The sequence below is a fragment of the Corvus kubaryi genome, unplaced genomic scaffold (genome assembly GCF_017639235.1).
Source record: "Corvus kubaryi isolate FWS band 111438036 unplaced genomic scaffold, C.kubaryi_AGA036_p1.0 37341, whole genome shotgun sequence".
Classification (NCBI taxonomy): domain Eukaryota; kingdom Metazoa; phylum Chordata; class Aves; order Passeriformes; family Corvidae; genus Corvus; species Corvus kubaryi.
In genome coordinates, this window is record NW_024581112.1 from 883,109 (window position 1) to 905,371 (window position 22,263).

A 22,263-nucleotide genomic window follows, 5' to 3' on the forward strand; every position below is an offset into this window, starting at 1 on the left:
CGGCCCTGGGTTTTTCTTGATCGTCTTCCCTGCTGCGGGGCAAGGCCATGGTTCCTCCTTTCATCTGTCCCGGGGGAAGGATATTGCGTGGACGATGACCAAGCACCTATCTGCATTTCCTGCCCACCTCTTTCACCCTGTAGGATCCAGAGCTCAGCTGGTTGGTTGGTATTGGTGGGAGCAGGGAGGTGGCAGAGGAGCTGGCTGCTGCTTCTGGCTCATCACTGCCCATTGGATACCCATGGTTGCTGTGGGGAAGATGCAGCCTCTGGCCTCATCCCAGCAGGAGGCTGGGAATGTATCACGCTTGCCAGGTCTCCAAGATCACACTGCTGTTCCTGCCACCTTCCTGCTCTGCTGGGAACAGGGATAACAAAACTCACTGGGAGTTTAGGGACTTTTCCAGGCCTTTGCTAGGGCCTGTGACTCAAGTGGCTGCTTCTGCCCTATGGCTGTGCCTGCACTGGCTCCCGGCTTTGGCGCTGCTGGGGAGTGGGGTGCAGGGGCTGGCCCCTGGTTTTGTAGACAGTGGATTGTTGAAACCCCGTCTGCTGTCACGGGGCTGGCTCTGGGGCTGGGGCACTGCTGTGGGACACAGGAGAGGGCTTGCTACAGCCAGTCCCCTGCTGAGACTTCCCGCAGCCGAGAACTAAAGCCCTAGGGGTTTCTATCTGCTAAGATGTTGTCCTGCACCAGCTGGGCCACCCAGGGGCCAGCACCCAGGCTCCCCCAGCCATTGTTTATTCAGTCTCCTGGGGGCTTCACCCACCTTCCTTCTGTGCAGACCGTGCCTTGCCCCTGATCCCAAAGCACCGATGAGCAAACCAGCATGTTCAGAATCCTGTGACACTCAGCCGGCGCCCTATGTGCTGGACATTGGGGGGCCCAGCTGGGCCCCACTCCTACATCCCTGGGGAGCCCAAGGATGCTCCCTCAGGGGCAGGGGGGGATGTGGGGCGGGGAGGGTCATGGGATGCCGGTCATGGGAGTGCCTGAGGGTTGTGTACCCCCAGGTGCAGGGGACAGAGAGCCCAGGGACATGGAGTGCTGGGGACACTAGGCACGTTCTGGGGGCTTGGGGACATGGCGGCAAAGGACCCATCGACACACATCAGCGTCCAGGTGCGGGTCCCCGTGTGGTGGCGTCGCGCCACGTCGCCGCGGCCGGGACCGAGGGCGGCTCCCGGTGAGTCACGGCTCTGCCTCTCGCCCCTCCCCGGGCCGCCTGATAAAGCGCCGCGGGCCGGAGCGCCGCCGCCCCGTGTCTGAGCCGCGGTCTCTCCGCATGGACCGGAGCGGTGGGCAGACAGCCTTGAGGAGCACCAGCCGCGACTTGAGGGACCCGGGAAGGAGGATGCTGGGGGGTACGGGAGCATCCCAGACTCGGGGGGTGCTGGGTGGATGCGAGGGTACGGGATCCTCCACTTGGGGGATGCTGGGGGGACCATGGCCAGCTGGGAGGATGCTGAGAGGACAGGACCATCCCAGGCTCAGGGAATGCTGGGGGAACCGCCCCAGTCTCATGGGGAGCATCCCTGTGTGCCCAGCACTGAGCTCCATTTTTGCCCGCAGGGCCCCTGGGAGCCCCCGCTTGGATCCTCCTGCTCTGCTGGGGCCTGGCCGCTCGCTGCACAGGTAAGTGGGGGTTACTGTGGGGCCGGGGAGCCTAAGGTCAGCCCCGGGCTCTATGCCCGTCAAGAGGCCTGTGCAGGGGTCTGGGGACAAGCAGTGCCCCTGTCCCTTTATGGGACCGTGCCCCCTCACCCACTACAAAAATGTGGGGTCTCGGGGTCACTCTTGACCTCCCGCCTCACTCCACTCTGCTCCCCTAGGTGCCATGGCCTTGCCGCCGCCCAGCATCACCATCCTGCGGATGCCGGCAGAGCCCCCCCACCCAGGTGAGAGACCCTCGCTGCCATGGCAGGGCCTAAGGGTGGAGAGGCTGCAGTGGGGGTCAACTCCTGTGCCAGCCTCCAGCAGACACAAGGTGAATCCTCCACCCACAGTCAAGATTTCGGGGTGCTGATGAGGTGGGGGGATGTTCCCCTTAGTTGGGGAGGGGGGCTGTGCCTGTTCCTGGGGGGCACTGGGGAGCCTTGCAGCCCCCCTGACCTTCAGGCCCCCTCCGGCTGCAGGTGAGAGCGTGACCGTGTCGTGCGAGGCGTTGAGTGGACTGCCGGAGCTGACGCTGCTCTACTGGCTGGAGAACGGCTCCTTCGTGGAGAGCCTGCACCCGGACGGGGCTGTGCGTGAGGGGACAGTGCAGTGAGTGTGGGGACAGGGGTCCTGAGGGGCAGTGACAGTGGGGCAGGCCCGGTTGGGGCAGGGTCTGCCAGCCTGGAGTGGGCACTGATTGGTCCCCACTGGGTCCACAGAGAGGCGCTGGAGGGCTCAGGGTTGGCCCTGCACCGTGACCTGCACTTCAGCTCCTTCAACACCCAGCACCTGCACACCAACTTCACCTGCGTGGTGCTCAGTCCCCTCGGTGTCGACACCAGGGAGGTGCGATGGCCATTCCCAGCACTGGCCCCTGTCACTGGCAAGAGTGCGGGGCTGGGCTGAGATGGGGGAGCAACTCATGCTGGGTGAGTGCCCTGCTCTGACAGCCCCACACCACTGCCTGGGCATGTGACACCTCCAGAGACCCGTCTCTGTTACCTGCTTTGGGGACTGCATGGCCCCACATGTGCTGGCCCCACATGTGCTGACCCCACTGTGAGTGGGGCTCCTGGTGCCCCAAGCTGAGCCAGGAGCGCTGCCTTGGCTGGCACCAGCCCTGCCCATAGCTGGCTCTGGGACCCCAGAGTTTATTAAACTACGTCAAGGCTGCCCAGTGTTACCTGCATCCTGGAGATGGTGCTGCCCATGGGTGTAGAGGGCACCTGTGGGATGAGGAGGGAGGGAGAGGAGGTAGCCGTGGTGCCTGTGAAGGGCAGGATCCATTCCTGAACCCCTTCCTGCCTGGTGAAGGGCTGGAGAGCCACAGTCAGTCCCAGTTCTGCCCAGGGAATACCTGCCAGCATGGCTGTGCCCTGCCCTGGAGGAGGGGATGGGTAGGGAAGGCCTGGGCTGCAGGGGCCCCGGGAGATGGGCCCATCACATCCCTCTCTGCACCTGGGGGGTTGGGGCTGTTCCCCAGCATTGATGCCTTTTCGTGCTGGGTCCTAAAGTCCTGGTCACAGTCTTAGATTGTTGCTCTGGCTCCTCTGTAATTTGCCGGCAAAGAGAGGGGCAAAGCAAGATGTGTTCCAACCCAAGACTGTGAGTTTCAAGGTCTTTAGGGTCCCTTCGTGGTCGCCAGCAACTCATGCCTTTTCCTGGTCTTAAAATCAAGAGGCATACATGGTTAGAAGGGGAAAAGGGATTTTACCTTGGTATTTATTTTTAAGGATCCTTAGGTGTACACATCCAGGTCATATGCATCGAGATGCACCCCACCGAGTCTTTCCCTGTGTCTCTGTGTCTCTCTTTCTTCCCCCCCAACATTGGGTATAACATTATAGGCTTTACTAATTAGCATATCTATCAAAGATTCCCCAATGAGAGGCTCAAGTGAGCCCCCCTCCCCAAGGAACCTTCCCCTGGATGGTTCTATCTTGGTTTACAGAATGTGTTCTGGAGAGGACCTTGGGGTCTGAGGCACACTGATCCCTAACTACGAAGCTTCTAAAATGTTTAGTCTCTTAGCTTGACAAACAAGTCCAAGAATGTAGGCAAAAAGCACTAGGAATACAGAAGTTGTAAAAGGTATAACAGGGGTATAAAAGAAAAGGCAAAAATCTTCATGGCATCAGCATGGCATTGCTGAGTCCCATCTGCTGCTCCATGGGGCAGCCCCCCTAACAATCCTGTGCTGGCAGGGCCCCTGCTCTTGGGTGCCAGCCTCCTTCTTGCTCCCTCAGGTGCTTGTGGGGGCTGCAACCCCCCTGGGCTGTGGGACAGGCTGGGGAACAGATCCCGAACCCCTTGAGCAACCCCTGGGCTATGGGCGTCACACTTCAGGATGCTCAGAATGTGAGGGATAAGGATGGGGGGGATGGAGAAGCCTCCAGATGCAGCCCCCATGAGCTGCCCTCATGGGGAGGGAGCCACAGGAGCCCCCTGGGGACACCCCAGTCCCACAGTGACTCTTAGGAGCCAGGGGAAGGCAAGCAGCGGCGCAGCCACCTGGGCAGGGACTCGCCCAAGGCAGCCCTGCTACACCCCCTAGGCTCGGTTAGTGCCAGCCTCCATCCCTGGGAGAGCCTCTCACAGACCCCACACTCAGCTGCATCCCGACACCCCAGCTGCCACTCAGCAAAGGCCTCTGCCAGGCTCAGCCAATATCCTGGGGGCAGTGGCACTATGGCCAGGCTGAGCTGGGCACAGATACCTGCTGTGCAGGACTGTGTGTGGATATCTCTGTGTCCCCCATTCTGTCCTGCTGTCCCTGTGATGCTGGTGGCTCCATCCCCGACCCTTTTCCTTGCTGCAGTGTGATGGCAGCAGCATGCTCCTCACTGCACAGCACAGCCATGCCGTGCCATCTCGTGTTGTGCCATGCCATGCTGTGTCACACTTTGCTGCCCATGGATCCTAGTGCAAACCCCAGGTCAGAGCAGCTCAGAGATGCTCAAGGCCATGGTGCCCATGGCACACGCCCCCATTGCCCACCCCACGACCAAGATCGAGACATCCCTGTCCTGGCAGGGCTGGTGGGACAGGACCATTCCCTGCCACATGTCCCCGTGGCCCAGTGGCTGGAGAGACTGTCTTGCAGGTTCATCACCTCTCACAAACTCACAGTTGTAGGTGCTGAGCACAGTCAGAAACAGAGCTGGAAGAGGGCAATGTCAGCCACCTCAAACATCTGGAAAAGCGGGATGAGGACCTCCTTGTCCTCATGGAAGAAGTCCTTGGTAGGGACACTGTAGCAGGTCTCCATCATGAAGATGGCATCCCAGTTGAAGGGCAGGTTGCCTGTTTTCCAGAGAAAGGTGGAGGTGGAGCAGCTGACACGGATAGATTGGTGGCACTGGTATGCTCCTGTGGACACAGTAGCACCTAAGAAGGTGGGGGCCATGTCCAACACCATCTCCTTGATGAGGTGGAGGTCTTGCTGGTGTGGGGGGCTGCCAGCAGCCAGGGTCCTGGCCAGCAGTTGCTCCATCAGGGTAGATGCTCCATCAGGGCAGAGCCACCCTGAGGGAAGCCCCCAGATGCCACGGTGCTGTGAACAGGGAAGCAACTGGTTGCTCAAGTGGCTGCAGAGGTGTGGCAGCAGGAGCAAGGTCAGCTCAGGGAGAGTGGCGGGGCCTGGGAGGGGCTGCTGAGAGATGCAGGGCAGGCTGGGGGAAAGCACCCCAGCTGCATCACAGTCCAGAGCCCCTCCTCAGCACATGTCCCAGCACTGACCCAGACGCTGATGCCGGCACCAGCTGAGACCTGCCCTGCTGTGTCACCCTGCTGGGTGGAGCAGCCCTACTGGGTCCCAGCCAGCAGCATGTCCTGACCCTCTGAGTGCATGGGTGTGGGGTGCTCCTGACCCAGCACGCAGTGCTTCCCCCAATCCCTGTTGTGCTGCTGAGGACAGCGTAGGCTGTGGCTCAGGTCAGCAGCAATACCTCTCCCTGGGGACCCAGGTCTGCACAGCAGGGCACAGCACGCTTGGAGGTTCAGAAACAAAGCAGTGGGACCATGGGACCAAGGCTCATGACACTGGGATGGCAGCCTACAGCTGGGCGCCAAAGCCAAAGTGAACCCCCAAGACTTTATCAGTCATGTGGCTCAGCCACCTCTGACTCCTCCTATGCTGGTAGCAGCAACTTGGCCATGCTCGCCCATCACCCCCAAATACCGGCAGGGTTCATGTCCATCAGGAGCAGGGTCCTCCCCAGATGAGGGGCCCTGTCAGCCAGCAGGGAGATGGACAACAGCCAGATATGGGGGTTATCAATGGGTGATGAGGGGTCAGGGGGATGAGAGCTGGAGGTGCTGGGGACACCGAGGAGGAGGGGTCCTGGGGCTCACTGGGATGGCACACAGAGGATTTGCTGTAGTGGGGGAAGTACAAGCAGCACTATTCCTGCCTGAGGGCAGGAATCCAGCTAGGGGGACTCTGGTGAGGAGAAGGAGACACTGTCCCCTCGGGGCACCTGGGACAAGAAGTAAGCTCTGGTGGGAGGAGAGCCTGGCCAGGGCAGCCCTGGAGGCTAAGGAGGAAGGGAAAGTAAAACCACAGGCTCCTGTGCTCGCCTTACTGTAAATTAGTCTGGTTCTCATTAGTGGTTGCTTCTGCTTACTGTGACCTGTGGGTATGTCCGTGCTGCAGCAGGAGCACCTCTGAAGGGAATGTGCCCCAAGGATAAGACCATGCCAGAGAAGGTACACCTTGAAGTTTTCTGTAGCTGTGCTGGAGGTCATGCTGGAACACCTGAAAGTGTGTGGCCATGCATAAGCCACCAAAGAGCAGGTACACCCTTAGAGGCACTGCAGCCATGCAGAAAGCCAAACTAGAGCAAGTATATGCCCCATCCCTGGAAATGTTCGATATTGGATAGGGCATGGAGAGCAACCTGGTCCAGTGGAAGGTGTCCCTGCTCATGGCAGGGGTTTCGAACAAGATGAGCTTTAAGGTCCCTCCCAAACCAGTCTGAGATTCTATGATTTTGTGAACATTTGTGGACATTTTATGGGCATTTTATGTACATTTCATAGTAGTGGTCCATGGATGAGGGGAATGATATCTGTGCATGATAGCTAAGGGTGGGAAGGGGGTGGTGGGTATTGGACCTGAGCAGGATGTACATAGCATAGAATAAGGGATGGAGAAGGTACTGTGTTGGGCAGAGGAGGCGTTCCATTTGTTTCCTGGGGCTGTGGTTTGGATTTTTGCTGGAGGGAGCACTGATAAACCAGGGATGTTTCAGTCCGTGCTGAGCATCAAGGTCTTTGGTGCTCCTCACGCTGCCCCACCAGCAAGTAGGGTGTGGGTGTGAAAGGAGTTGGAAAGGGACATGGCCAGGACATTGGACCCCAACTGACCCCAGGCATATTCCAAACCACAGGATGTCATGGTCAGCAGTAAAACTAGGGAGGTTGGTCTGGGGGGGCTACTGCTCAGAGTAGAAACAGGAAAGCTGTACAGACAAATCCCTGGCTTTAGGCCACCAACAGAATTTTTGGGGTTTTTGATCATGGGTCAGTTTAGATGACAACAAGCCTACTGGTGGCAGACTGGGTATACCTGCCTCAGAGGGAAAAGGATCTTTGTGCAGGAGTTAGCAGGCCATGTTGAGTGAGCCTTAAACTGGATTTGAAGGGGAAAGGAGATAAAAACCAGGTCACTGGAGATAAGCCTGGGAGTGGCTTGATGCTGTTTGAGGGATGGTGTGTTAGTGAGGTCGTTCAGGCTACCATCTCAGTAGATGTAGGGAATGGAGATCCATGAAGCGGCAAGGATGCAAGTGTTATTGATGTGCTAGAAACCATGGAAGCTCCTGAGAATGGTCACTCAGGAATTGGAGCTTCTCTCCCCAAAAAGGCATCAGGATCAATAACCCAGCTGAAGTGCATCTGCCCCAATGCCCGCAGCGTGGGCAGCAAACAGGAGAACCTGGAAGGCATGGTGCAAGAGGAAAACTATGGCATAGTTGCCATCACAGAGACATAGCGGGATGACTGGCACCACTGGAGTGGTGCAATGGATGGTGATGAACTCTTCAGAATGGACAGGCAAGGAATGAGAGGTGGTGTGGTAGCCCTGTATGTGAGGGAGTGTTTTGACTGTCTAGAGCCTGACAGTGGTGATGCAAGTGTCAAGGGTTGGTGGGTAAGAATCATGGGGAAGGCCAACAGGGCAGATATCCAGGTGGGAGCTGGGTACAGATCACCCAGCCAGGACCAAGAGGCAGACAAGAAGTCTCATGATGGCCAGCCCTTGTCTTCACAGGGGCAATCCAGTAGAGAGGAGAGAGTTCAGGAGGTTCCTGGAGTGTGTGGAAGAGATGTTCCTGACACAGCTGGTGAGGGGGCAGCTAGAGAAGGCACCTGCTGGATGTGCTGTTTGTCAGGAGAGGAGGACTAGTGCATGTTACTATGGTGGGAGGCTACCCTGGGCACAGTGACCATGAAAGGATAGAGTTTTGGATTCTTGGAGCAGTAAGGAGGGGAGTCAGCAGAACTGCCACCTTGGACTCCCTGAGAGCAGACTTAGGCCTGTTCAAGGGCCCGGTTGACAGAGTCCCTTGGGATGCTGTCCTGAAGGGCAAAGGAGGCCAGGAAGGCTGAACGTGCTGTAAGGAATCTTCCGGGCGCAGGAGCAGGGTATGCTGAAAGAAGCAGCCAGAAGGAAGAGAACTTTGTCTGGAACTCAGAGTAAAAAGGAGAGTTTATGACACTTGAAAGAAGGGGCAGCAAATCAGGAAACCAACAAGGATATCATGAGGTTATGCAGGGAGAAAATGAGAAGAGTGGAAGCCCATCTGGCCACTGCTGTAAAAGACAGTAAAATAAATGTTTCTATAAATACATTAACCACAAAACGGGGGCTAAGGAGAATCTCCTTTATTGGATGGCTGGGGAAACACAGAGACAAAGAATGAGGAAAAGTCTCAGGTACCTTGAAAGGTGATGGAGCAGACCATCCTGAGTGCCATCATGTGGCACATGCAGAACAACCAGGGGATCAGGCCTGGCCAACATGGGTTTGTGAAAGGCAGGTCCTGCTTGACCAACCTGGCTTCTGTGACAAGATGACCTGCTCAGTAGGTGAGTGAAAGGCTGTGGATGTGTCTACCTGGGCTTTAGTAAAGCCTTTGACACCATTTCCCACAGCTTTCTGGAGAAACTGTCTGCTCATGGCTTGGCCAGGTGCACTGTTTGCTAGATAAAAAAAAAGCCTGTATGTCCAGGCCCTGAATGGCATCCTAACTCCTCCTGACTTTGGCCAAATGCCCTTTCAGTGGTACCAGTTATCGGCCATTCCCAGAGGGACCTGGGGCATGTAAAGGCCAGGCATCATTTTTGAAAAAGCAGCAAATATCTTTTCATTTGAACCACAGCAAATCTTAGTCTTTGTTCCTTACATGTGCCCTACTAGAGTGCCTTTGTCCCACAGCACATTGCCTCATGATTATTTTTAGGGTACTCCTACTGCATTTCCTTGTGAAGCTGCTCATGAGTCCTTGCAAATAATCTCTCTGCTTATTCAGGACAGTTAGTCCCAGGCTAACAGCAGAAATTCTAGCATTCAGTAGGTACTCTGCTGTGAAAACAGGAATGTAAAACATGCCACAAAGGTGGCATTTTCCATGCTGGATTGTGGAGAAGCATACACAATGTTTGAACAGTTGAGAGCCAGTTGTGCCTCTGATAAGCTGTGACTGAAAATTTCATAGAATCATAGAATATCCTGAACTGGAAGGGACCCACAAGGATCATTGATTCCAGTTCCTGGCCCTGCACAGAACACTCCAACAATCCCACCCTGTGCCTGAGAGCATTGTCCAAATGCTTGTTAAGCTCTGGCAGCCTTGGGGCCATGACCTGGGAAGCCTGTTCAGTGCCCAACCACCTTCTAGGGGAAGAACCTTTTCCTAATATCCAGCCTAAACCTCCTCTCATACATCTTCAGGCCATTCCCTTGGGACTGTCACAGAGAGCAGAGATCAGTGCCTGCCCCTCTGCAGCCTCATGAGGAAGCTGCACACTGCTATGAGGTTTCCCCTCACAGTCTCCTCTTCTCCTCAAGCCAGGTGATCTCAGGCATTCCTCTTACGGCTTTCCAGTTACTCCCTCCAGTTGACTGAGCAGGCTTTCCAACTGTGCCTGAAGTTCTGTTTTAAACCTCCACTCAAAGCCCCAGGAAGCAGACAGAGCAGAATATGTCCCATGGGGACAGTCACAGGGCTCCCCAGGTGGATGGCCAGCACAGAGCCATGAGGGGAGCAAAGTGCCAGAGGTCCTGCCTCTGTCTGTGCACACCAGGCTGGCCAATCCCCTGTGAACACAGGTCAGCAGCCAAGCACCCCAGCTCCCCTCACAGAGCGAGCAGGGAGCTGGCTGGCACTTCTGAGCATTTCCAGGCCAGCCCTTCGTGCCTGACAGAATGGCACGGGTGGTGTTAATGGTTGGGGCAGACCTTGGACCACACTCCTGGCTGGTGGGGGAATGCCATGGGGTGCTGGCTCATGACAACATAAAAGAGCAGCATCGAGTGAGAGACAAGGCACTGCTGCCTGCCCTGCAGACTGACCCCACTCCCAGCCACAGCTGAGAAGTTCAGCCAAGCGGGAAACTGATCACAGACAAACCCATCCGCTGGCATCCAGAGAAAGAGTAAGTCACTGTTTTGGCTCTAAAGGAGAGGGGTAAATAAGAGAGAAACATTTAATAGCTTGTATTTTTATGAACGAGGCCATCTCTCCCTCTCCAACTCTTCCTAGCAGGTATTTTTGTTTGAAATTTGTTGTTTTGTAGTCGAGGTGAAGTAGGATATTCTGCAAAGTTTATCTTTCATGTGTTGCAATTGTTTAGTATGCCTAAGGTAATAATTAATAGTTCTATGAATAGTAACCACAAAGAATGGTGGGGTGATTTTGCTCCATTTTGCAAAGACTCCTTTAGACAAATCTTTAAAGGGGACAGGAATTTTCATGGGAATTATTCCAGCTGACAGGAGCTGAGATTTTATTCAGTAAAAACTGCCTTGAGAAGAGCATTGGAAGAGAAGGCTCGAGGAAAGAGCATCTAGGACCTCTGTTTTATTCTGTAATTTAATTTATAAACAAAGTCAGTGATACAGTAAGGACAAACTAAAGTAAATGTACTATCTCTGTGTAGCTCTGGAGTCTCAATGGCAATGACAACATCCACTATCTGAGTGAACAGAGCTGAGCTATCTGGCCCCAAGGTGCCCTGCTCCAGAGTTTCAGTCTCCAGCTGCTTAGTGACCACTAATATTTCATACCAGCTTTGTGATCATGCAGCTTTCTGCTCTCACTTTTTTTCCCCTAATTTAGGATTTGAACAATAGAAACCCAAGTGCTACAATACACTGTAATTTTCAGCATTATGTTTTGGGATTAGCAAATCTTTAGTTTCATGTAACGTTTAATTTCAACTTTTGTCCCAGGTCACGTTAGAAAGGTTACTGGGAAATAACCAAAACTGTAGTCAAACTTTCTTTCCTAAAGTTCAGTCAGTGTAAGTGCCCTTGCTCCAGGGAGTAGTTGGTTTGACATAAAAAAATGAAAATTTAAAAAAGTCTTTTAAAAATGAATGTAAGTACTTCAGTGTTGAAGTTCTCAGCTTGGGCCACCAAGGATAAGTCCTTTTTGGACAGTGCTGACCACCCATCCTTGGGACACCTGGCTTCCCAGAAGGTGTCCCTTTCTGAGGACACATGAACAAACAGGGCTTTGACTGTGCATCCCTTACAATTACAAAAGTACTTCTTGTATGAAAATACAATTCACCTGTGCATTTGTGAGCCTGCACATTCATGCTTTATGGATGGATACACACTTTTGAGTTTTTTTGAATACTTGAACTTTAAATCCCAGGGAGCACAACTCCACCAATCATTCTACCTTACATCTATGCAGAACAGTTCTCTCCTCCCATGCTGGTAAAGCTTTGTAACACTTCCTTCTCACTTTTCATTTATGTAAATGCTTATCCTGATGCAATTCAAATGTGAATACCCAGGTCAGTGTATGTCCGTCTTCCAGACAGCATGTACTGTGCACACCTCCAAGCTGGAATAGCTTCAGGTGTGTTCTGGCAAAGCAAATCCTGCCACTCATCTGGGTCCCCTGCTCTTTATTAGGAAAAGTGCAGGCTGCATGTAGGAAACACAGCATGAAAATGAAGATCTTGCACATGCCTCCTTTCTGCTCTCTCAGGGTTGGGAATAATCAGGCCGTGAACTGCTGAGGGTGACCTTCATCTGGGGGAAGAAGGGAGGTATCACCACTCCCAATTCTTTGGGAGGAGAAGATTTCCTCCTTTCCTTTGACTTTTCTCCTAATATTCTGCCTCCCTGCAGTTCCATGTCACAGCCTTCCCTGCTGTAACGTTTGCCTCTGCTGCGGACAGAAGCTTTGCATAGGATGGCCAGGCTTGAGGATTTTACAGAGGTGTTTATAGATGAATTGCCTGTTCTGGAGTCTGTGTACACCTGAGTATCAAAATACCCATACAGTGAATATTTCAAGGGTCAGTGTATTGTTCAAGTTCAGTGCTACAGTATTATCTACTTTATCTTGCTGGGAAGGAATTTGTTTCACTACACTTGAGCACTCCACTGCTACAACCTAATGCCAGTAGCCCCAGCTTCTGCTGCACAAGCAGACACAAATATAATTTTCAAGCTATTGACAACAAGAATGGATCATAGTGCAGCCTGAAAGGCTGTAGAACTTCAGCTTTGATCACAAACTTATTTGCCTCAACTTATCTATGGACTAACTAAATAAGTATAGTAGTTGTTCAACCAAAGAGACAGCAAACAAAATTCCTCTCAGCCATCAGCCCACTTAGGAATTCCTAAAATTCCCATGCAGCAAAACCAGCAAACCCAGCATTTTGTTTTCCTTAAGGCCGCAGTCTCCCTAGGGCTTTCTGGTCAGATTATGTAGCTGCTCGGCAGTCAAGACTCAGATTAGGTTTATTAAGGGACTGACTCACTGCATTTTCCTGTAATCTTGTATTTTAACACCTGCTCAGTTCAAAATGCCATTTTGATCTAAATTGGGTGGGTTTGCTATTCATCCTGTGTACATTACTCAAGATGCACAAGATTATACAGATTCAAGGTCCTCTTTGTTTAATACAGCACTTTCAGATGGGTGTATGTTAGCACAAGTGATCAATGAGGGGTTTTAATTAGTTTTTTTCTGAAGAAAGAATGGAAGAAAACACCCTGTGAAGAAATTAATTTCATAGGCTTGGAACTTCCATTGAATAGGATAAACTTTCCTTGTGATAGTAGTATTCTCACACAATAGTCAAAGGCTTTTTACTGTTTTTTTGCAGCTTTCTTAATAGACAGACCTACAATTAGGAAAAAAAAAAAAAGTGGAATTATTAAAGCAAATTCGAAAACCTGAAATGATGCTACTACTAAATAAGCACTGAAAATCTCCTGTAGCAGTCAAAACCTGTGAAGCAAAAGGAACAGGGATGGAATCTTGTACTAGAAAAATTTTGGGATAACACATAATAAATCAGGGTTTTCCTTGGTGGAAGGAGGATACACATCTAAAACCATGCCTGGCTGAAACAATCAAACGAATAATTTTCTGCTGCTATCAATATCTAGTCTGATTTTCACCTAAGAGGCCCCCACTCAGGACAAAAAAAATGAACACATGATTTACTACATTTAGATCACTCAAAATAATTTTTTTCAGAAGCAGGTTATTGCTACCAGAAGTAAGCAAAATTTCCCTATAATAATTGGGATTTTTGTGCTGCACACAAAGAGAGTACAGCTTCCTTTCTCCCCTCTCTATTGCAGAGATTCCAGCTGCAAAGCAGCAGTGGCCTTACCCCTCCCAGGCCAGCGCTGCAGGCTGCAGGGACTCTGAGGCAGCTTCTGGGATCTAGTTTTCTGCTAGTTCTTGCATGGAAGGAACAACTCATTACTGAACAACAAACACTGGATTGGATATACACCACACTAATCAGGAGCCACAGAAAGAGCAGCATGGGGGGCTCTTCTAGAGAAATGTTCTCTCTTTTCCTTTATTTTTGTCAAAACAGGCTTGTAAAGTTAGCAAAAAAACTGCCCCAGGAGCTCAGGTTTTTTTCTTTCTGTATATTGTGCCTGTTAAAGAGCTTCCTGACTTGTTGAGGAAGGATTCTTACTCCTTGTTTCTCCTTCATTCCTCCATCCCAGCTCTGGGCTGCAGTTGCCTCTCCTTCACCCAGCCCCTCATAAAATCACAGGATATTTTGAGTTGGAAAGGACCTTACAGCCCATCTCATTCCATCCTCTGCCATATGCAGGGACACCTTCCACTAGATCAGGTTGCTCAAAGCCCTGTCCAGCCTGGCCTTGAACACTCCCAGGGATGTCTACAAGGAAAACAGTGGTAGCTTCAGACTTCAGCCAGATGAAAATCAAGAAAATGATGCTAATCACCAAGGTCTTCTTGATAATTAACATCTTCAGGCCAATTAAGTATCTTTTGATCTCAACCATATCTCACTTCCACCTCCCCATTTACCATAAAGCCCTTTCAGTGGCAGAGTTTCTATCAAAACTCTTCTTGTAATTGCTGAACCTTTGCCCTCTGAGGTAACCAGAACTGAGGTATCTTCAGTTCATAGAAACCAAAATCCACACTTCAAAACTTTTCTGAGGTGTTTTAATGCTGTAATTGGCAGGTAACTGCTGTGGAAACACTCTCAGCTGTTTGAAGAATTGGATTAACTATAAGTAATTTCCAGGGGGTAGCAATATGCTACCACTGCTTAGTGAATGTGGGTGACAGCTTACCGTGGCATAAGAAAAGACCTCTTGGGCAATACAGTCTAATTACTATTCAAGGCACTAATGAGTTCTTATACAGTGTTCTTATACACTGATTTTTCACTTCATTATCACACACTAAGTGCTTGCCACACTTTGCTTCTGGGCAGCAAGGTGGGGTGGTGGTGGTTGGTGAAAGGGCCCAGCGGCTGTTTATCTCCTAGTTTTACTGGCCTCTTGTTTTTTCTACTTCTAGTTGTATGTTCCAAACCAGAGCACATAAAGATGGCAAGGACAGGAATGTAGGTTTTATCTCTAATTTACCTAAGCAGGGGTGGGGGAATTTGTTGAAGTTTACCACTGGAACAAAAACTGACCAGTAACTCATAAAAGGTAACATTGCAATCACAGAGCATAATTTCAAAACACTGTGTAATTTCTAGCTGACTGTATGAGACCAACTTAGAACGAATACCAGTGCAGTTGAGTGGAGGGCATGCATCATTTGAAACATGGTTGTCTGGGATGTTGTTAGAAATAATACCACCATGGAGAAACCATGTGGTTAGAATAAACCACCATCTGTTCAGACAAATTTATTTTTTGCTGGATTGGACAAAGAGAGGTATTTACCAAGGCGATATTATTTCTGCTGGAGGTCACCTTGCAGCCTGGTAGAGCTCTAGATTCTTTTAACTGAAAGTTTAAACCAAACCTTCAGCAGTAGTCCAAGACTCTTTCAGTGCATGCCACATTTAGGCTACAGAGTCATTCTGTGTTTTAATAAAAATGTATTTATCAATCATCTCTCTCATAATTTAAAAGTTCAATCACTTTTGGTATGCAAATGTGTTACCAGTTTTATTACTCCAGCCACTTTCAAGCATTGATGAACAGTGGGTATAAGGCTGGACAAGAATGATGGTCTAAACCAGCTGTTTTGGACAATTATATGGAGATAAAATGCAAACCAGCTTGTTCTCAGCTTGAGCTTCTGTAGACAAAGGAGTTATTCTTTTCACCAGAACAGATACATAAAAGCGGGTAGGTTTTGGTTACCCATCAGTGAGGGAAGAGCACCCAGATAATTTGCCAAGTTCAGATTTGAAATCCTATTCTTGTTTCCTGAGTTCAAAAGTCTTCTAATATAAACTAGAAAGCTGAAAAAGGCTTCTATGATTTTTACAGAACTTCTATAGCTGCTACGTTACATAAGGAAATGTCAAATAGCTTATGGAAACCAGTTGTAAAATCCATTGTGTCAGGTGGATTAAACTTTAAATAGTAGTACTGATTATACTGAAAGTCTAGCTAAATTTTACTGAAAACTTAGGGAAGAGAAGATATACCCACCAGTTTTCCCTAGAAAATTGCACAGGAATTCTTGACATTTAGCACAGTCTGTTGCATTCTTTGTGTTTCTATAGGTTGCGTCTAAAACTATTTTGGTGAGTTCAGGGATAAATTATCTCTGTTAAGGGAAGTGGGTAATGCTCAGAGAGCGACCATGGTGGAAAGATGTACTACACACACCATTCTCCACTTTTCTAAAGATACTCCATGTTCTTTTTAATTTTGGAAATGATGGAGAACACAGAACCACAACAGGCAAGAAAATCACCCCATATTTTATTTCATCTTCATGGCAATATTACAACAAAGGGCTCTGTGTATCTCCAAGAGCCCCACTGAAGGCAGTTCCCCCATCCTTAAAAATGAAAGCAAATAATTTTCCAAGCCTTAAGCAGTGGAGACAGCAATGTGGTTTGATTAAGAACCATATAATGCACATTTTTCTGTGGATAGTAGTTAGTAAAGTAAAGATGCATTGCAGGTGACTTTGACACTTCACAGACACATACCTGCAACATATATTTCACTTCTTGCACATCCCTCACCAAAGCCACACAGAAACTAAATCCTGAGAACTGGACAGGAATGTTTCATCCTATCAATGATTTGCAAGGAGCAGAGAAGGATAGAAAGTATTTCTAGAGATTAAATTTCCTGGAATGCCAGAATTTAGAATTTTGTTTGGATTCTGATGAATGGAGCTCGAATGTTATCAGCTAAGCTAAACCTGAAATAGAATTTTCTTTGGTTGGCTGCAAACCAGTAGAGAACTTTAAAGGTTCTCCACTCTTCAGGTACTGAGAAAAATAAAGGAAACAAGAGTTAAAACTAATGAGGATGCATCAAAGTATTTTAGTCTGATGTTTTATGAATATTAAAGTCCTCAAATGTTAAGTGGAAAAAGCAGTATCACCAGTATCACTCCTTTTGACACAGGTGGGAGTTTGAATCTCTCTTACTTAGTCCAAACTCATGTTGTCAACCTTGTCTAGAATTTCTTGCAAATACTACCTCCAACACAGAAAAATCCAAATAATTTCATTTAGTTGTGAAGCTGTGTTGGTATTACAGATTTCTGGTCTATCACAACTGTTAGCCACTGTTCAGGACTGAGAAAATAAGCAGTGTGGAGGTCTAGTAATAGGATTTTCAATATGATTAGATGCTTAGATAGTGGAAACATTACTAGCAATAACAATACCACAACAGCTACAGCTTGGGTGAGTCTGACTTTTGGAGTTAAACATCAGCCAACAGTTGGACTGGAATTTCTGGTATGTTCCACAACATAGATTAAATATTTGATTTAAAAACTTAAATGTCTGCATCCTTCTGTCATGGTTTGGGAATGGTATTCTCCAATTTAGTACTCCCACTAAAAAAGCCTCCCACGATCCCTTCCCCCCACCTCCAACTGGAGGCACAAAAGGCAATGTTCATGGGTTGAGATAAGAACAGTTTATTGGAAACAGCAATGAGATAATAAAACAAACAGTAACAGGAACAATATTAATAACAGAAGTCTACAAAACTGTAGATGTATTGCCATGTTTTCTGAAGTGCTGGAGACAAGCATTCTGGATGTGAATCAATCTTGTTACATGATAAGGACCAAATTCTGTCCAGCATGTGCCCTACTGCTGCTTTCACTAGAACCTGTCATCTTTGGTCAAAACTTGTCTCTAATGCTTCTTGGTGCTTCAAAACAGTTACATCAAATTAGACAAACTTCCCAACCTCCTTATAATTTGTGTTAAGAAATTGCGTTCTGCTTCATTGCCTGTACCATCATATAACAAATAGTATGTCAGGAGAACACATATGCTCCTAGTAAAATCCAACTCCACTCTGAAAACCAACGGGCTGGCAGCTGAGAATCCAAGAATCCCACCAAACATGCTCCCAACCATTTGACATGGCCCATGCTGGGATGGAAATTTGCTCCATTGTCATAGGTATGTGTGGAGTTGCTATTTTGCTTTGCTATTTTGCTTTGCCACGATAAATAAAGTGGGGGCAGAGCAACTGAAAAAGCCTGGATCTATCCTATAGTAGTTGCTGTGCCAAGACATAATGAGAGGTGGTCCCTGGTCCTCAAAACTTACAGACTAAGGCTGGAGCAGATGTAGCTTCACATGGATCAAAATCAGGATTTATCAGCACTCCACATAGCTCAGAAGGATATACGCAGTGTCCAGCAATGCTTTCGCCCTTAACTGCTCTCCCTCCCTCCCTCCCTTTTCCCAGTATATCCCACACTCAGTTTAAGGGAAAGGTTATCACAGTGGTTACTTAGCAATTCAGGTGTAAAACAAAACTATTGCCTCTAGCTCTTCTCAGACTGCCTCACTCAGTGGAGAACAGGGTTCTTTGTCACCCCTGTCTGGTGGGAAGCAAAGAAAGCAGAAAGGAGAAACAAGCAGGAATTGTCCTGCACAACTCCTTGTCCTGTCCTTACCTCTGCACAGGCCAGGCTCAGGAGCTGTCTGCATAGACAAGAGAGTGTACAAGCTGTCTTATAAGCAGATGAAATCATTTAGAGCAAAAGAAGAGCGAAAAGAGAATCCCAAACTTTAGTCACAATCTGTTTTCTAAATCAGTGTGGTTGTGCTTTTCCCCTTGATACAGAACTGCAATATGGCTCTGAATAGATGCAACAGATGATGAGTGGAAAAGCAAAGTAATATTAACCATTGAGAGATCTTTAGTATAATAAAGAAATTGTTTTTCCTCAGTAGGTAAAGCCAAGTGATCTAAATCATTCAGTAAAAGGAGGAGACACTTGACAGCTTGGCACCAGTGCTAATGAAGCCAATAGCCTACCCTGCTTTCTCCATTTGTCTGGCTCTCATTTTGGCCAGGTTCCTTGGCATACACATCAGTTTTGTGAGAAGTCAGAAGAACCACACGCTAATTTTCACTAAGGAAAACACAGTTCGCAACTGCAGCTGTTCTGTGGCTATCCGTGACTGTGATTACTGCCTGGCAAACTTGATGTGCAACTGCAAAACAGTGCTGCCTTCTACCATGGAAAAAACTACCTACAACAGCCACCTGACCATCTGGTTCACAGACACCTCTGTGCTGGAGATGGTCCTCAACTTCACAAGGTTGTGGGATTTGAAGCTGTCCTTCTGTGGCACCACTCCTCTCCCAACGGAATATCTGGCCATTTGGGGACTTCGAAAGCTCCGGGTAAACAAGGTCAAGGGACAATTTCCAGAGCAGAGTGTAACCATCTGCGGCAACAACAACCATGACAAAGAAGACTTGCTTGAGGTGCACAACAAAGACAGGCAAATGCTTGCACATATTTCTTTTCTGGATACCTCCCTTTTCAATGGCTATTCATTGCTGAAGTCATACAGTGTGGAAAACGTCTCTAATATCATGAAGCACTTTCCCAGCCTCCCTTACTCTGATGTTTTCTCAACCTCAGATAACGAGAGCTACGTTGTAACATTCATTTACTGAGTTATTTAACACAGTCAGTAGTGAGAGGCATGGCAACCTGCTAAGAGTTAGAGGAATGCGATGCCTTTAAGTCTGTCCGGTTTGTCCAGGAGGAGCTGTTAGGGGATTGTGAGAGAACTCTACAAGGAAGTGTTTGAAGTAAGAGACTCATCAGATTAATTCAGCAAACTCTTTCTTACAGAACAAAGTAAATATGAAACAACTGTTTTCCAAAGCATTGTTAGAGTATTTTTGTTTATATAGTCTAAGCTGAGAATTGAAATCTGCAGATAAATTTTGTTTTAAGGTTGTGCCTTGGACAGAAAAAGGCATAACCGTGTAGGTCCCATTGCAGAAGAACCCAAGCCCCCCAGAGAATCACTCAGGTTAGATGGCAGCTCAGCAGGTAAATTCACAGTTGCTTTGCAAGCTGCAAACTACTCCCATTACACTCAGAGATTTAGGAAACAGAGGTATTGGACTTCCCTCTGTGAAGGCAGGTATTTCCCTGCATCTGTCCTTTCTTCCTTATCTCACACATAATCTTTATTTCCAGATCACATGATATTCTGGGTTGGAAGGGACCCACAAGGATCATCAAGTCTAACTCTTAAATGAATGGCCTATATGAGGATTGAACTCACGATTTTGGTGTTACTAACACTGGGCCAATCTCAGCGTCATCTTCAGTGCAATCCCCTGCTGACAGCATGACTGCTTCTGGGATCAGACCAGGCAGCTCAGCAGTTGGGTCCTGAAAGCTCGCAAGGATGGAGCCTGCACAACCTCACCAGGCAACCTGCTCCACTGCCTTGCCTGTCCTCACTGGCAAACTTTTTTGCATGTATGAACCTCAGCCTTCCCTTCTCCAGGCTGAGCATGCCCAGTTCCCTCACACTTTTCTCACAGTCACATGTGCCAGCCCCTACCCATCTTGATGACTCTCCACTGGACCACTTCATTTGATCCATATTTTTCCAGGGAAAGGCTGCCACCTGCATGATGGATGTGCTGACACCTGCAATTTCCCCAAATGCAGGAACTCCCAACTTTTATGAAAATGACAAACTGCTCATGTTCTCCCCTGTGAGAAAGTAGAAATACTCAATCCAATGACTCTCATCTGACAAAGGAGGCGAGGCTTCGGGCAGTTTTCAGATGTGTTGCATGAGAAAGGTTGTCATTCCCTGAAAAACATACACCAAAGACTATTAAAATAGCTCAAAGGCTGCTCCTTGCCCATGTCTACAGGATTTGCATTCTGTGAGATATGATTAAAACTGGATCCACCAATATAGTACAATAAAGGCTTTAAAATAGCAAGTCGTAAGAGCCTTGCACTGCCAGCAATGGATTACATGAAACTGAGATAAAATATAAGAAAACTTCTGCCAAGAGAAGCTGTGGCTGCCCCATCCCTGGAAGTGTCCAATGCCAGGCTGGATGAAGCTTGGAGCAACCTGATCTAGTGGAAGGTGTCCCTGTGCATGGCTGGGGGTGATGGAACTGGCTGGTCTTTAAGGGCCCTTCCAACCCAAACCATTCTGGGATTCTGGGATTCTCTGTCCACTTAGGGGAATGGCTGTCAAGATTCTGAGGAACCAGTGCAACTGCTACAAGTTAAAAGAAAGACTATTTCTATTTTAAATAGTCATGTTGATATAACTGTAATCAATGATGAAGCAGTTCTGCTAGGAAGCAAAACTTAATTTTTCAGAAGACTTAAACACATGCTCGCCCCCCATTACTGTGAGCTTTCCCACTGAAATCAACAATGTACTAATGATGGAATTAACGGGGTCTATTTGCAATTGCAAATAGATTTAAGCACACCAGTGTTTGCAATCTGGGTACCGAACTCCAGACGTAGTTTCCTTTGTCAGCACCTTGGCAACAAACCATAAGCCTTTTCCCCCAAATTCCAAATATTTCTAGTGATACCTCTCATGACTGTGTATTACAGACACATAATTCATGTCACCTGCCCAGGAACCCCCTTCTCCAGCTGTCTGTGCAAGAGAAATAACCTTGCCTTCACAAACTAGCAACTCACCAATCCTGCACAGGATAGTGTTGTGTTTAAAAAAAAAAAGGGCTGGTACACACAAATATATTGATTTCTGAATGTTACCAATGCTTTCTCCTCAGCAAAGATCTGCTGCCCTCTGGTAAAAAATGTGCTTAAATCACAGTAATTCCCCATTGCCATGACAGCGGTGTCCAAAAATTCACACATGCAGCAGTAGCTGAGGATGTATGTATTCTGGCCTTGTTGGGAATAAACGAGGTTAAAAAATCCATGGGCTTTCTATCAGAGCAAATTAAAGTTCCAGTTACTTTTGCCACTGTAGTGTTCTGAATAAGGCTGGTGCAAAAGACCTTTTACTCCAGTGCCCAAGTAAGTAAGTACTGCAGGGCTTTTTTCCTGGGAAGAGCAAAAAATCCTCAACTACAGAAATCCACAGCACCGATATTGCAGTGATCTTTCCAACGCCCCTATTCTGCTCCAGCGGATACCAAGAACCTGATTCTCCCAGTTCTATTTTATATGGCTTTGCCCTATGGAAGTACTGCATTAGAAGCTCACAGAGTTTTTCCAGAGCAACGTCTCCAAAACGTGCCTACGCCTGGTATAATAAAACTAATTTTGTATAACAAACTCATCTCGTATGACGAACCTTTTGTTTAATATAACTCACGTTATACTTACATCATCGCCCCTCCCACCCACCTTTCCCGCCCGTGTCGCGCTGCTCTCCCGACACAAGATGGCGGCGGCCGTGAAGGAGCAGCGGGGGCGGGGCGGGCCGCTCGAGTCCCCGCTCCGCGCGCTCCCCGCCGCGCAGGCGCAGTGGCGCGCCCTCCGTCCGCCGGTGGCCGAGGCGGCGGCAGGGGGCGCTGCGGGCGGCGGTGCCATGCTCGCGGGGCCAGGGATGACTAGAGCGACCCGCACCACCACCAACGCACCATCACGGCCGCCGCCATCTTGTGTCGGGAGA

At 48.8% G+C, this 22,263-nt stretch overlaps 2 protein-coding genes across 6 annotated transcripts; both read left to right on the plus strand.

Moving 5' to 3' along the window:
- Positions 1 to 99: 99 nt before the first annotated feature.
- LOC121666219 (interleukin 18 binding protein) lies at positions 100 to 7,104 on the plus strand. Its single transcript, XM_042031485.1, has 6 exons — positions 100 to 1,409; positions 1,573 to 1,635; positions 1,833 to 1,898; positions 2,136 to 2,265; positions 2,376 to 2,502; positions 4,917 to 7,104. Exons 1-6 carry the CDS (start codon positions 1,286 to 1,288, stop codon positions 5,310 to 5,312), a joined length of 906 nt encoding a protein of 301 aa, XP_041887419.1. The 5' UTR covers positions 100 to 1,285; the 3' UTR covers positions 5,313 to 7,104.
- CUNH21orf62 (chromosome unknown C21orf62 homolog) lies at positions 2,157 to 21,927 on the plus strand. Of its 5 annotated transcripts, none has more exons than XM_042031481.1 (2): positions 2,157 to 2,245; positions 18,547 to 21,927. In XM_042031481.1, the coding sequence occupies exon 2, from the start codon at positions 18,617 to 18,619 to the stop codon at positions 19,283 to 19,285; it is 669 nt and encodes a 222-aa protein (XP_041887415.1). In that variant the 5' UTR covers positions 2,157 to 2,245; positions 18,547 to 18,616; the 3' UTR covers positions 19,286 to 21,927. The 5 variants fall into 5 exon arrangements, with proteins under 5 accessions (XP_041887415.1, XP_041887418.1, XP_041887413.1 ...); XM_042031484.1 differs by having other exon boundaries at positions 2,226 to 2,245; positions 18,550 to 21,927; XM_042031479.1 differs by lacking the exon at positions 2,157 to 2,245 and adding an exon at positions 2,497 to 2,585.
- Positions 21,928 to 22,263: the final 336 nt, after the last annotated feature.